This window comes from Indicator indicator, unplaced genomic scaffold (assembly GCF_027791375.1).
Source record: "Indicator indicator isolate 239-I01 unplaced genomic scaffold, UM_Iind_1.1 iindUn_scaffold_88, whole genome shotgun sequence".
NCBI lineage: Eukaryota > Metazoa > Chordata > Aves > Piciformes > Indicatoridae > Indicator > Indicator indicator.
In genome coordinates this window covers 114219-127885 of record NW_026539209.1, presented here as the reverse complement: position 1 = coordinate 127885, position 13667 = coordinate 114219, and the positions used below count along the sequence as shown (strand labels likewise).

General features: G+C 55.4%; 1 protein-coding gene across 1 annotated transcript in view; it reads left to right on the top strand.

Annotated features, from left to right (window-relative positions):
• The window catches only part of LOC128980263 (zinc finger protein 91-like), a 150316-nt gene that overhangs the window by 49559 nt on the left and 87090 nt on the right, over window positions 1-13667 (top strand). Inside the window, 1 exon segment of the mRNA XM_054398721.1 lies at window positions 10065-10921. Coding sequence (XP_054254696.1) covers window positions 10065-10921 — 857 coding nt within the window.

Sequence of the window (13667 nt, the reverse complement as noted above, 5' to 3'; positions counted from 1 at the left end):
ACTGCTGCCCTGGCAGCAGAGCTGAGCTGGCAGCGGCGCTCTGGGGGCTGCTGTGGCAAGGAAAGGTCGGGGGCAGCGTGGGGGCTGGATTGCAGCAGAGGCCCCTGTGGGGGGCTGTGGGGGAGCCCTGGGGGTTTGGAGGCTTTGTGCTGGCAGGTGCCGGGCGGCTGCTGTGCTAAAGGGCAGCGTCTGGGCTGAGGGCCAGGCCCAGGGGGGGAGCCCAGGCCAGGCCCAGGGGGGGGAGCCCAGGCCAGGCTGTGCCCTGGGTGCCGTGGGGGTGGCAGCCGTGGGTGCTGTGCTGAGCCTGAGCCTAGGAGCACCTGGGGCTGGTGGCAGCTGTGGGGTGGTTTGGCTGTGCTGGGGGTGGTGACATCAAAGGTCTCTGTGCCCCCCACCCCCTTCCTGTGGGGCTCTGCTGTACCCAGCCCTGTGCTGCCACCACTACCTCAAGTGACCCCAGCCCCATTGCATGGTTTTGGGGACCCTCTATTTGCAGGATGTCCCTAAGCCCCCTGTGCTGCTCCACAGGAGTTCCAAATTCCTCCCCAGGTTGTTGTCTTTTGGAGTCCTCTGACTGTTGAGGAGAACCCCCTGGTTTTGGGGTATCCATTCAGTTTTGGAGGACTGCCTCCCCACCATGTGGGGGCAGTTGAGCTCTGGGACACATTAGGAATGGAAGTTAAAAATGGACCCCAAAATACTTCTCTGGAACCATAAAATATTCCACTGGACTCCAAAGTGGCCTTGAGTGACCCCAGAATGTGTCCTGGTGCTCAGTGTTCCCCCAGGATTCCCCAGTGGAGCCCATGACTCTAGAGTGGCCCCAAGAAACCCAAACTAGCAGCCAGGGACCCCAAAAGACTTTCCCAGGACTCTTTAGTTTCCCTCCTGGCTTCTGCAAATTGCTCCCAGGGAGCACAAATGGTTTCCCTGGATCCCCAAGTATCCCCATGGCTTGTACAGTGTTTCTTGGTTGGTTTTGGGTAGGGGGTGGCCATTGGGGGTGGCAGCTCTGGTCACAGCTGTCCCTGCAGCCTCTGGGCACCCCCTAGCCCTCTGCTAGGAGTCCTGGGGGGTGCTGGTGTGGGGTTGGGCTGGGGAGGCTGTGGGTAGGGCATCTCTGGGGTCTTGCAAGCCTGGTCCTTTTGGGCAGGGAGGAATATTAGTAGGATTAGTAGGGTTGGGGGGGGGGGTGTGGGGTTGGGCTTGGGATCCCTTGGGGCTGAGGGTTGTAATCTGGATCCTTTGGGAGTATTGGAGGAAAGTTGTGGCTGGGCTGAGGATCCCCTGGGGCTGAGGGGGATGTTGGGGCTGGGCTTGGGATCCTGTGGGGCAGGGTAGAGTCTGTGAGGGTCTGTAGAGTTTGGGGGTGGGTGGGACCTGGCTGCTGTGGCCTCCGACAGCCTCCTGTGGTGCTGCTGAGGCTGCTGTGGCTGTGCTGGGTGCCTCCAGCCAGGCCTTGGGTGCTGCATGGAGGGCAGCAAGCAGGCCCCAGGGAGGCTCCAAGAGCCTTTGATGACTTTTCCTGCTGGCCCAGCACAGCTCGCTGCAGGTCCTGGGAGGGGTGTGGGGGGACTTCAAGCCCTGAACCCCCAAACAGCCTCCCTGGACCCTGTGCGTCCCCCCCCAGGCTGGCCCCTGCCACAAGCAGGAGGAGCAAAGGCACAGCCCAAAATGCCTGCTGGAGCTCAGAATATTCCTCCAAGAAACCAAAATAAGAACACAAGACCCTAAAACAATCCCCCAGGAACCAAAACACTATCTTGGGACCTCAAGGTGCCTGCCTCGGAGCCTGAGTTACTCCCCTGGCACCCCAAAGGTATCCCAAAGGAAACAAAAATGGCCTCCAAGCCCCAGATGGCCAGAAGGGGGTTCTGGAGGGATCCTAAGGGGTGCAGGACTGGGTTGCTCTGGAGGGATTCTGAGCAGCAGGGCCATGGCAGCACTGTTTTGAACCTTTCCTGATTATGGGTAAAGAAAAGAGTTGGGAAAGCAACATTTTAGGACCCTTCTGTTCTGTCTCAACTCCATCTGCAAACTCCTTCTGGGCCATTAATAGTTCATTTGGGATAGTTTTGGGATGCAGGAAGGCAACTGAGGGTCCCAGGGAGGCATTTGGAGGTCTCAGGCTGCTCTTGTGGTTTCCTTGGGGGCATTTTGGGCTGGGCCTTGGCTTCTCCTGGTTGTGACAGGGTGCAGGTTGGGCTGCTTGGGGGGAAACAGTCGGGGGAGACTGTTTGGGGGGTTCAGGGCCTTAGCCCCCCCAGACTGCCAGTGGCTGCAGTCCCCCTCCCAGGCCCCTTTGTTCTAGGGATCTCTGTGGGCAGTCTGTGGGTAGCTGTGGGGGTCTGGTGTTGGGGAGGGGGTGGTCTGTGTGGCTGTGCTGCTCTTTGCTGTGCAATGAGGCGGGAAGGGAAGGAAATCATTGCTGCAAGTGCCCAAAGCAATTCCAGTGCTCTGCTAGTCTGAGCAATGCTGTGTCCAGCAGGGCCAGGGCAGGGCTTGTCCTCCTCTCCTGGGCACTGGGGAGGCCACAGCTCCATTGCTGGGGTCAGTTTTGGTCCCCTCACTCCAAGAAGGACTTTGAGGGTCTGGAGCAGGTGCAGAGAAGGGCAGGAAAGGTGTTGAAGAAAGGGTCTGGAGGGCAGGGCTGGTGAGGAGCAGGTGAGGGAGCTGGGGGTGTTTAGTGTGGAGAAGAGGAGGCTGAGGGGACACCTCCTTGGCCTCTAGAGCTCCCTGCAAGGAGGCTGCAGTGAGTGGGGGTTGGGCTCTTGTGCCTAGTGTCAGGTGGTAGAAGGAGAGGAAGTGTCCTGAAATTGTGTCAGGGGAGGGTTAGGTTGGAGAGGAGGAGAAATGAGTTTGGTGGCAGAGTGGTGAGGGATTGGAAGAGGCTGCCCAGGGAGGCGGTGGAGTGGCCATGCCTGGAGGGGTTGCAGCAAGGTGTGGCCATGGGGCCATGGTTTGCTGGCCCTGGTGGTGTTGGGGCTGCCAGTTGGACTCCATGCTCAGAGAGGGATTTTGCAGGCCAAGCAATTGTGTGGCTGTGTGAGGAAGCTGAGCCCCAGCAAATGCATCTGAGGTGCTGAAGGTGCTGGAAAGAAAGGGAAATGGGAGAGAGTCCTGTGTGGAGCTGAAAGGTTTGGGTTTTCCCTCTGGGCTGAGAGTCTTCCCTTGGAATTGCCTGGGCTGATTGCAAGCAGTGGTGTCCCCTGGAGCCTTCTTGGGTTAGTTTGTGGTGTGCTGAGAGAGCAAAAGGGAGGTGAGAGTTGGGAAGAGAAGTGGTGAGAAGGAAGCTTGAAGGCTTGTAGGTGGCCAAGCTGTGTGGGTGTGGCTGAGAGGTGTGGAGTGTAGGAGAGCCTTGAAGGCCTTGTTGTGTTGCTGGAGATGTGGAATGAGGAAGTGCTGCTTGCAGAAAAGGGCTTGAGGGAGGTTAAAGCTGAAGTGCTGAGCCTGGATGTGTGTGGGGAAGTGTTTGGCTTCTTGTGGGCAACTCAACCTTTCCTTGTGCAGCAGGAGAGGGAGAGCCTGGGATTTTCACTGCCCTGGGCACTGGCCACCTTCTGGGCTGGTTTTCTTCTGGAGAGCTTTGCAGCCCAGTGCAAGTCTGGTGTTCCTTGAAGCTCTTGCTGGTTGTTTTGTGCATTCCCAGGTGTTGGATCAGTGTCTTGGATGCCTTTGGTCCTTTCTCTTGTCCCCATGTTGAGATCCCTTGGGGTTTGGAAGCTGAGCACACATTGTAAGCTTTTGCTGCAATGGTTTTTGTGCTGCCAGCTTTCTGTGCTCCCACCTGGAGTGCTGTGTCCAGTTGTGGTGCCCCCAGGAGGGGCAGGAGGTTGAGGTGTTGGAGGGGGTCTGTAGGAGGCCATGACCCTAGATTTTGGCATGCAGACTTTGATCACTTCAGGGATCTGCTGGCCCAAGTCTCATGGGAAAAAGCCCTAGAGGGAAGAGGGGCCCAGGACAGCTGGTCGGTATTCAAGGACCACCTCCTCTGTGTCCAGGAGCAATGTACACCAACAAAGAGAAAAGCAGGGAAGAATGCTAGGAGGCCTGCCTGGATGAGCAAGGAGCTGCTGGACACACTGTCACTTAAAAGGAAACTGCAAAGAGTAGAGGAAAGGACAGCTGGAATGGGGGGATATAAGTAAACTCCCTGAGCAGCAAGAGACCTGCTTAGGAAAGCCAAAGCACAGTTTGAATTGAAGCTAGCCAGGAAGGTTAAAGGGAACATTAAGAATTTCTACAGATACATTAATGGTCAAAAGAAGCCTAGGGAAGGTGTGGGCCCCCTCAGAAAGGAAACAGGTGAAATGGTCACAAGGGACCTGGAAAAGGCTGAGGTTCTCAAGGACTTCTTTACCTCAGTCTTCACTGCAAGGGCCTCCAGCCACACTCCTGGAATAGTCATGGAAGCTAATGGCAGGGACCGGGAGGAAGAACTGCCCATCATAAATGAAGGTCAGGTTGGTGATCACCTGAAGAACCTGAAAGTGTTCAAGTCCGTGGGACCTGACGGGATACACCCACGGGTACTGAGAGAACTGGCAGATGAGGCTGCTAAACCCCTCTCTATTATATTCCAAAAGTCCTGGCAGTCTGGGGAAGTCCCCACTGACTGGAAAAGGGAAAACATTACTCCCATTTTCAAAAAGGGGAAGAAGGAAGAACCAGGGAACTACAGGCCAGGCAGTCTCACCTCTGTGCCTGGTAAGATCATGGAGCACATTCTCCTGGAGGTACTTCTGAGACAGAAGAATAGTGAAGAGGTGATTGGGTACAGTCAGCATGGGTTTACCAAGGGCAAATCCTGCCTGACAAACCTGGTGGCCTTCTATGACAAAGTCACAACATTAATAGATGAGGGGAGAGCAACTGATGTCATTTACCTGGACCTGAGCAAAGCCTTCGACACTGTCCCACACCACCTCCTGGTCTCCAAACTGGTGACACATGGGTTTGATGGGTGGAGCACGAGATGGATAAAGAACTGGCTTGAAGGCCACACCCAAAGAGTGGCTGTCAATGGCTCCATGTCCCAGTGGAGGCCAGGGACAAGCGGAGTCCCTCAGGGCTCAGTCCTGGGACCAGTCTTGTTTAACATCTTTGTCGGTGCTATGGACAGTGGCATTGAGTGCACCCTCAGCAAGTTTGCTGCTGACACCAAGCTGTGTGGTGCAGCAGACAGGCTGGAGGGAATGCATCCATCCAGAGGGACCTGGACAGGCTGGAGATGTGGGCACAAGCCAGCCTCATGAGTTTCAACAAGACCAAGTGCAAGGTCCTGCATCTGGGTTGAGGCAATCCCAAGCACAAATCCAGGCTGGGCAGTGAGTGGCTGGAAAGCAGCCCTGAGGAGAGGGACTTGGGGGGGCTGGTGGAGGAGAAGCTCAACAGGAGCTGTCAGTGTGCACTTGCAGCCCAGAAAGCCAACCAGAGCCTGGGCTGCATCAAGAGAAGTGTGGCCAGCAGGTCAAGGGAGGTGATTCTCCCCCTCTGCTCAGCTCTGGTGAGACCCCACCTGGAGTACTGCGTCCAGTCCTGGAGCCCCTATTACAAGAGGGATTTGGACATGCTGGATGGTGTCCAGAGAAGGGTCACCAGGCTGATCAGAGGGCTGGAGCACCTCTCCTATGAGGACAGACTGAAAGAGCTGGGGCTGTTCAGTCTGGAGAAGAGAAGGCTGCGAGGTGACCTTGTGGCTTTCCAGTATCTGAAGGGGTCCGACAAGAAAGCTGGAGAGGGACTTTTTAGGCTATCACGTAGTGATAGGACAAGGGGGAATGGAATAAAGCTGGAAGTGGGGAGATTCAGGCTGGAAATGAGGAAGAAATTCTTCACCATGAGAGTGGTGAGAGCCTGGAATGGGTTGTCCAGGAATGTGGTTGAGGCCCCATCCCTGGAGGTGTTTAAGGCCAGGCTGGATGAGGCTCTGGCCAACCTGATCCAGTGTGAGGTGTCCCTGCCCATGGCAGGGGGTTGGAACTAGATGATCCTTGTGGTCCCTTCCACCCTTGACTGATTCTATCATTCTATGAAGGTGGTGGGATGGCTGGGGCAGCTCCCCTGAGGGGTTGGGTTGGAGGAATTGTGGTTATTGAGGATGGAGAGGCGAAGGCTGTGGGGAGAGGTTGGAGCAGCCTTGTGGTACCTTCTGGGGGCTGCAGGAGAGCTGTGGAGGGACTTTTGTCAGGGTGTGGGAGTGATGGGCTGAGGGGGAATGGATTGAAGCTTGAGGAGGGCAGATTTGGGGTGGAACTTGGGAGGAAATTGTTTGGAGTGGGGGTGGTGAGAGACTGGAGCAGGTTGTACAGGGAGGTGCTGGCTGCCCCCTCCCTGGAGGTGTTGAGGGTCAGGTTGGATGAGGGCTTGAGCAGCCTGGTGTGGTGGCAGGTGTCCCTGGCCATGGCAGGGGGGTTGGAGCTGGCTGATCTTTGGGGTCCCTTCCAGCCCAAAGCATTCTCTGAATCTTGAATTTGGACACTTAGCAGAACTTCAATGAATGAAACTTGAAAGCAGCCAAGTTGTGATACTGGGTCTGAGCTTGGGAGTTTTTTTTTGATCTTGGTTGCTTGGTTTGGAGCTTGGGAGTTGGTTCTGAGGTCATTTGCTGGTGTCTAAACTTGGGGAGTGGTTTTGAATTTGGGCACTGGTTCTGAGCTTGGAAGCTGCTTTTGAGCTTGGGAGGTGGTTCTAGAGCTTGGGTGCTAGGTCTGAGCCTGGGAAGTGGTTCTGAGGTTATTTACTGGTTCCTGAGCATGGGGGCTGGTTCTGAGCATGGCCACCAGTCCTGAGCTTGGGCACTGGGTCTCAGTTTATTTGCTGGTTCTTGAGCTTGCATACTGGGTCTGAGCTTGGGGAGTGGTTGTGAGCTTATTTGCTGATTCCTGAGTTTGGTAGCTGGTTTTGTGCTTGGGAGCAGGGTGTGAGCTTGGGGAAAGGATCTGAGCGTGGGAACTGCCCTCCCTGGGCAAGCTGTTGCAGTGTTGCAGCAGCCTCATGGTGCAGAACTTGTTCCTCACATCCAGTCCGAATCTGCTCTGCTCTAGTTTGGAGCCATTGGCCCTGGTCCTGTCCCTGCAGGCTTTGCAAACAGTCCCTCTGCAGCCTTCTTGTAGCCCCTTCAGGTACTGGCAGGCTGCTGTTAGGTGTCCCCAGAGTCTTCTCTTCTGCAGGCTGATCACCCCCAGCTCCCTCAGCCTGGCCTCATAGCAGAGCTGCTCCAAGCCCCTGATCGTTTTCATGGCCTCCTCTGGACCCTCTCCATCAGGTCCATGTCCTTCCTGTGTTGAGGGCTCCAGAGCTGGCTGCAGTACTGCAGGTGAGGTGTCCCTAGAGCAGAGGGAAGTGGCAGAATCAGCTGTCTGGCTCTGCTGCCCACCCCCAGCCTGTACTGATTGTGAGGCTTCTTCCAGGCCAGGTGCAGGACTCTGCACTTGCTGTTGTTGAACCTCCTGAGGTTCACCTTGGCCACCTCTCCAGCTTGTCCACTTGAGCTTCTCCAGGGTGTTCTCCTCCATGCTCTCGTCTAGGGGTTTGTGTTGGGCCATGCTGGGTGTGTAGATCAGGCCTGGGGACTCTCAGAGGGCAGCAAGTGAGTGCAGCTGGACCAAATGGCTGGATGAAGGGTCATGGCTGCAGGGGGTGGGAGGGGTTAGTTGAGCAGCTGTGTGGCTCTGCCTGGCTCCTACCTGCAATGGTGCTGGCAGCAGCTGAGCCTTGAAGCTGAAAGGCCCAAATGCAGCCTGGCTCAGGACAGTCCCCTGCCACTGCCTGCCATCCAGCACAGCCCAAGCAGGCACTCAGAGGTCCTCGGAGGTCCTAGCCACACCCCTCAGCCATAGCCCAGGCAGGAGTCACCTGAGGTCCTCACTCCCTCTCTATGCCCGTTCATCAGCTGCTGCATGAGGTGGCTGCAGGGTCCCTCCCTACCCCTCATCTGTAACCCCCCTTGGCTTGTTGCTGTTCTTTCAGCCCTGCAGCTCATGCCAGCCTTTAGTCTCGAGCCCCTTCCATTCTTGTGCTCCTGGTTCCAGCCCAGTTCCTTAGATGCTTCCTCAGCCACAACATTTTGCACTCCAGCCTTGCAGGTGCAGTGGCAGTGGAGGTGTGGGCCACAGGGCCATGGACAGCAAAGGCAGCAGGGCCATGGATGGGGGAATGGGGAAGGCCTGGGAATGGTCAAGCAGGAATTAGGCCTTGTCCCCCTAAAAAGGGGGCAGGATGCCCAGGTGGCAAATGTGTGTGCAGGAAATGTCAGAATGTGGCAGGATTTGAGGAGCTGAAAGGAGTGAATTGTGCTGCAGCTCTGCATGTGTCAGCTGGGAGATGAGCAACAGCCCCTGGGCACTGTGCCCTCCCAGCAAACCTCATTTTGTCTTGGGGATGTGGAGTGGCAGCTGCAGGAGAAGTGCAAAGAGTAATGTGAGAGAAATGGGCAGGTAGAGAAGGAAGCCAAAAGCTTTGCACTGAGTCTCTTTGGGCTGCCTGTGTGTGAATGGTGCTGGAGGTGTCAGGTTTGTCCAGGAGACAGAGACTCCTCCAGCAGCACAGTGAGGGCTGAAGAGGTTTAGCAAGAAGCTGACCAAGTCCCTGCCCCCTTTGCTGCATGTCCAGAGAGCATGAACCTCCCTTTGTCTGTGTCCTCAGGGCTGCTCTGATCTTGTCTTGGTGAATGGGCAGCAGAGAGGTTTGTGCAGGGCAGAGGTGAGCACAGAGTGGGTGTGGTGGTGGTAGGTCTAGGGAGGAGACCTGGGTCCAGAGCAAGATCTCCTGGCAAATGCATCTGCAGGCAGCAGAGGCCTGGTCAGGCAGTGGGAGGAAGGTGCAGGGCTGCAGCTGTGTGCTGGGGGTTGTGTGCTGGGCAAGGAGCTGAGTCTGTACTTGTTCAGACCTGCCATCTTCAGCAGCCCTGGCTGTGTGCTGTGCCTGTGCTGCTGGGCTTGGGAGCTGCCCCCAGCAAGGCTGAGCTCTGCTACCTGGTCCTGGGTAGTGCTGAGCCATCCCTTGCAGGTCAGTGTTCTCCTCTGTGCCCTTTGCTTGTCTGTGGCAGGGGCTGTGTCCTTCTCTGTCCATCAGCCCTGCTGCTGTGTGCTGGGGAAGAGCAGAGTTTGCAGATCTGCCTCTTGGAGCAGCCCAGCAGGGAAAGAAGCCAGAGTGGGGCAAGAGCAGGACCCCAGCCCATTGCTGATGCCTGGGGCACCTCCCAACCTCCTCCAGCCCCTCCTGCCCAGCACATATCACTCTTCCAGGGTCTCCAAGGACATCAGCTGTGGTGGGAGTCTGGGAGCTCCCCAGGCATGTGTGGGTCAGTTGTGTGGCTGGAGGTGATGTTTGGGTTGGGCTATGGCGTGTGGGTGGGAGAAGGTTGGAGGTGGTTTGGTCTTCCTTGGCCAGTGCTGTTTGCTCCTTTCTCTGAGCCAGGAGAGATGAAAGGAGAGGGCCTGGGCCAGGAACCACTTTGCCAATGATGCCAGGCTCGAGGAGAGTGGGACGAGACCTCTTGTCAGTCCCAAGGTGCCTCAGGCCACTGCTCACAGGAACCTGAGGTCTCAGCACAGGTATTGGAGGTCTGACCTTTCACCATGGCAGGAACTGGGAGTTTGAGAGCCCCTCTCCTTTCCTTGCCCCAGCTGAGTGTTGTGTATTGGGAGGTGTTGGGAGTCAGGGCCTGTCATGACCCAGGCAGGTCAGTGTTTGAGGTCCTGGGCTCAGGTGCTTCCATCTTTCCTAGGCCACAGCAGTGACCTCTTCCCCCACCAGCATGGCCTTACAGAAGGATCCAGAGAATAGCTGGGATGAGAACTACTTCGAGAACAAGATGAAGGAGCAGAAGTGTAGCCCAAAGGAAGAGGATGAGAATTTGGCGGATGCAGAGGAGAATGATGAGTATGATGATGATTTGCATGAGGAGGAGGAGGAAGATGAGGATGAAGGTCACCAGGATGAGGAGGAGAAGGAGGATGAAGCAGGCCCCTCTGTGCCAGCTGAGCAGGTGAATCAGTGCCCTGAGTGTGGGCAGAGTTTCCCAGCTGGCTCAGAGTGGATGAAGCATCATTGCCCCCACCCTGGCCCCCGGCCCTTCATCTGTGATGACTGTGGCAAGAGGTTCAGGTGGAGCTCTGACCTCATGCGGCACAGCTTCACCCACACCAGTGAGAAATCCTTTACCTGCAAGGACTGCGGCAAGAGCTTCAAACGCAGCTATAGCCTCACCATCCACCGTCGCATCCACACCGGAGAGAAGCTGTTCCCCTGTGCTGAGTGTGGCAAGAGCTTCACCACGAGCACTTCGTTCATCCGGCACCAACTCATCCACAGCGGTGACAAACCCTACAGCTGTGCCCACTGCGGCCAGAGCTTCACATTCAGCTCCACCCTCACCAAGCATCGTCGTGTGCACACTGGTGAGAAGCCTTTCACCTGTGCTGACTGCGGCAAGAGCTTCACTTGTAGCTCTCTCCTCACCCAGCACCGTCATGTGCACACCCGTCAGAAGCCGTTCACCTGTGCTGACTGTGGCAAGAGCTTCAAACAGAGCTCCTATTTCACCATCCACTGCCGCATCCACACTGGAGAGAAACTCTTCCCCTGTGCTGAGTGCGGCAAGAACTTCACCAAGAGCACCAGACTCATCCAGCACCAACTCGTCCACAGCGGTGAAAAACCCTACAGCTGTGCCCACTGCGGCAAGAGCTTCAGCAGCAGCTCCACCCTCACAAAGCACCGTCGTGTGCACACTGGTGAGAAGCCTTTCACCTGTGCTGACTGCGGCAAGACCTTCAGCTGCATCTCCTATCTCACCGAGCACCGTCGTGTGCACACTGGTGAGAAGCCTTTCACCTGTGCTGACTGCGGCAAGAGCTTCAGCTGCAGCTCCAATCTCACCAAACATCGCCGCAGCCACACCAGTGAGCAGCCCACAGTACAGGGGAGGCACAAGTAGATCCACCCAGGGTCTGTTGGGTTAATGGTGATCCCCAGAAAGGGCCTTTCCAGCAGATTGAACCAAGCTCACCTCTGTTTCACCTGCAACTGTCAGAGGCTGGGGACTGCAGCAGGATCAAACACCTTCTGCCCTTTTGAACACCAATTAGTGCTGATGAGAAGAATTACTGTGCTGAGTCAGCACAGGAATGGGACTGGAGCTGTGTGCCCAGTTCTGGGGGGTCAAAGTAGGGTTCTTAGAAGAGCCTTGAGACTGTCTTGGTGGGAGCAGTCTCAGGGACAACTCAGAGGGGTTTTTCGAGGGACTCAAGGGATGTTAGGTGTTTGGGGGTCTGGAGGTTTCTAGGATTGATTTTCAGAATCTTTGGAGGGCATAAAGGGGATCTCAGGGAGGTGTTTGGAAGCGCTCAGAAAGCTTCTGTCAGCTTTCCACTAAGGGGCTCTGCTGCTTTCCAGCAGGCCTGGTGCTTCCACAAGCCTTCATCCTAGCTCAGCAGTGTTCCTGATGGATTCCTGCTGACGTGGGGCTTCCCTCCGCCTTTCCACCCACCCAGAAGTGGGAAGAGATTTCTTTGAGTGTTGAGGAGATTTTAGAAGGATGAAGAGTGTAAAGAGTTAAATGATTGCAAGAAAGGATGCCGTGCCTTAGCACAGTGCCCAGAAATACTCCCCCAGGATGTCTGTCTTACACTTGGCTCTGAACTTAGCTCTGTAGCTCTAAGCAGTGTGCCTGGCCGAATCGTGAGCTGTTGCTACACAAGCTGGAGCTGGCTGAGCTGCTGCACAAATCCACAAGTTGTGTGCTCCAGATGCTGCCTTGGAAGCTGAAAGTGAGTGTGCAAATGTCATGGTCTTCAGGTGGAGAGATCCCTCCCCACGACTAACTGGCACAGGCAGAGTTTGGAGCTGTACAACATGCAGAGAAGCCCAGAAGGGCACTTAGGCAAGGAAGTGGCAAGCAGCTAAGGAAGTGCAAGTGCATGTGGGACTTGGAACCTCTAAAGCTGTGAGAGCAACTTGGGTGTGTGGAGTTCCCCCACTGTGGGAAGCCTTTAGGACTGGTGAGGCAGCACTGGATGCCAGGTGGTGATGATCCCTTGCTTTAGAATTCCCTGCTTCTCCTCCTCTCCTAGGTTGCAGCTGCTGTTGTGCACACAAGGGCAGCTGCAGGGCTGTGTGTAGAGCCTCTGATTCTCTGCTGACCAACTACAAGCTGCAAAGTTGTTTTGCTGTGTGAGCCAAGAAGAACATCCTGCATGAGCCAAAGGTGCTGGCACCTTTGACTGGAGCATGCTTTAGTTTATACACAGGGTTAGGGATTCTATTGGTGCCGTGAATGAATGAGAGAGTTAAAGTCTATGAAAATGAGGTACTTTGGGTAAGAGATACTCTGTTAGGGACTTCCTGTTAGCTTCTTCCTGTGTGAAGGGCTTCTGGGCCTTGTGATGTTAAGGAGCAACAAAGACTGTGTCGTGCTGGGGATTCTGCAAGGCTGTAGTCAAGGACTTGTGAGAGGACTCCTGAGATTCTCTCCCCTCTGCACTTCTGGCATCTTGTTGTATCCCCCAGGGGGTTGGTACATTAGTCACAGCAGATGGCACCCTGTTCTCAGGGGGTATGACTCCATCAGAAGCCCAAAACAGGGATTCGACATCTGGTGCCCGAGCGTGGATGGCTGACTGGAAGATGTCAGGAGAAGAAGACATCCAGTGAGGAATCTGTGGCTGAGAGTGGAGAAGGACTTCTAGCGTGCAGACGTTTTTCACCATCTCCCTGCTGGACAGCAGAGCTGAGCAGCCACAGGAATCCTTTTCAAATAGCACAGGGCTCCGTGCTAGCAGGGGGCAAAAACGCTTCCTGCTGACGTTTTGCAGTGTGGGTTTCTAGCCATGGCTCTCAGCACCTGGCTTGTCTGGACAAGTTGGGGATGAAACTGCAGCGAAATAGGGATGAGGTAGCTGAAGACATGATCCTTGCTTGGCATGAGATTTCTACCTCCCTCACTACTCTTAAGCTCACTCCATTTCTCCTGTGCCTTTCAAAATGGCACAGGAATTGAGGCTTTCTCAGGAGAAGCAGGGTGTGACAAAACAACTGCAGCCAAGTGCCTGAAGCTTCCAGAAGATTTCCCTGTGTGAGGAAGATTGATGGGTTGAGGACTGCTTAGCAGGCCAAATGGCAGCTAAAGCAGCCCAGGTGGCAGCTGCAAAGAATTGCAGGGCTTGGCTCCTCCTGCTGCCCTGCTTCTGCTTCCCTTTGCACAGCTCTGCTTGAAAGGAACTCCAGGCTGTTTTTTCAGGTGCCAGGAAGCTGGTGGCAAGGAGGCTGTGGAACCAAGAGCAGTATTGCTGCCATGCAGACCTCCCTTCTAATGCTTGCAGACCTGTGCCTTTGTGAAGATGATGGATTGCAAACAGCACAAGAAGGTTGCTGTGTCCAGCATCAGCTGTTCACAGCCCAGCTCCCCCCCATTCCACACCTCCTCTCTCCCCCTCACAGGTTTTGCAGTTTGCAGGAGGAGGTTTGGGGTTTGAAGAGACTGAGTGCTGAATTTGTTTTCAAGTTCCCAAAGCTCTGCTACTGTTTTGTAGGGGCAGCCCCTGGTATGGAGAATGACTTTGGAGTTGGTTTTGGATTGTAGGAGATGTTAAAACTTTGCCTTTTCAATGCTGGTAATAAATGATCCAATTTGATACTCTCTGAAAAATCCTAAGGGTAACATT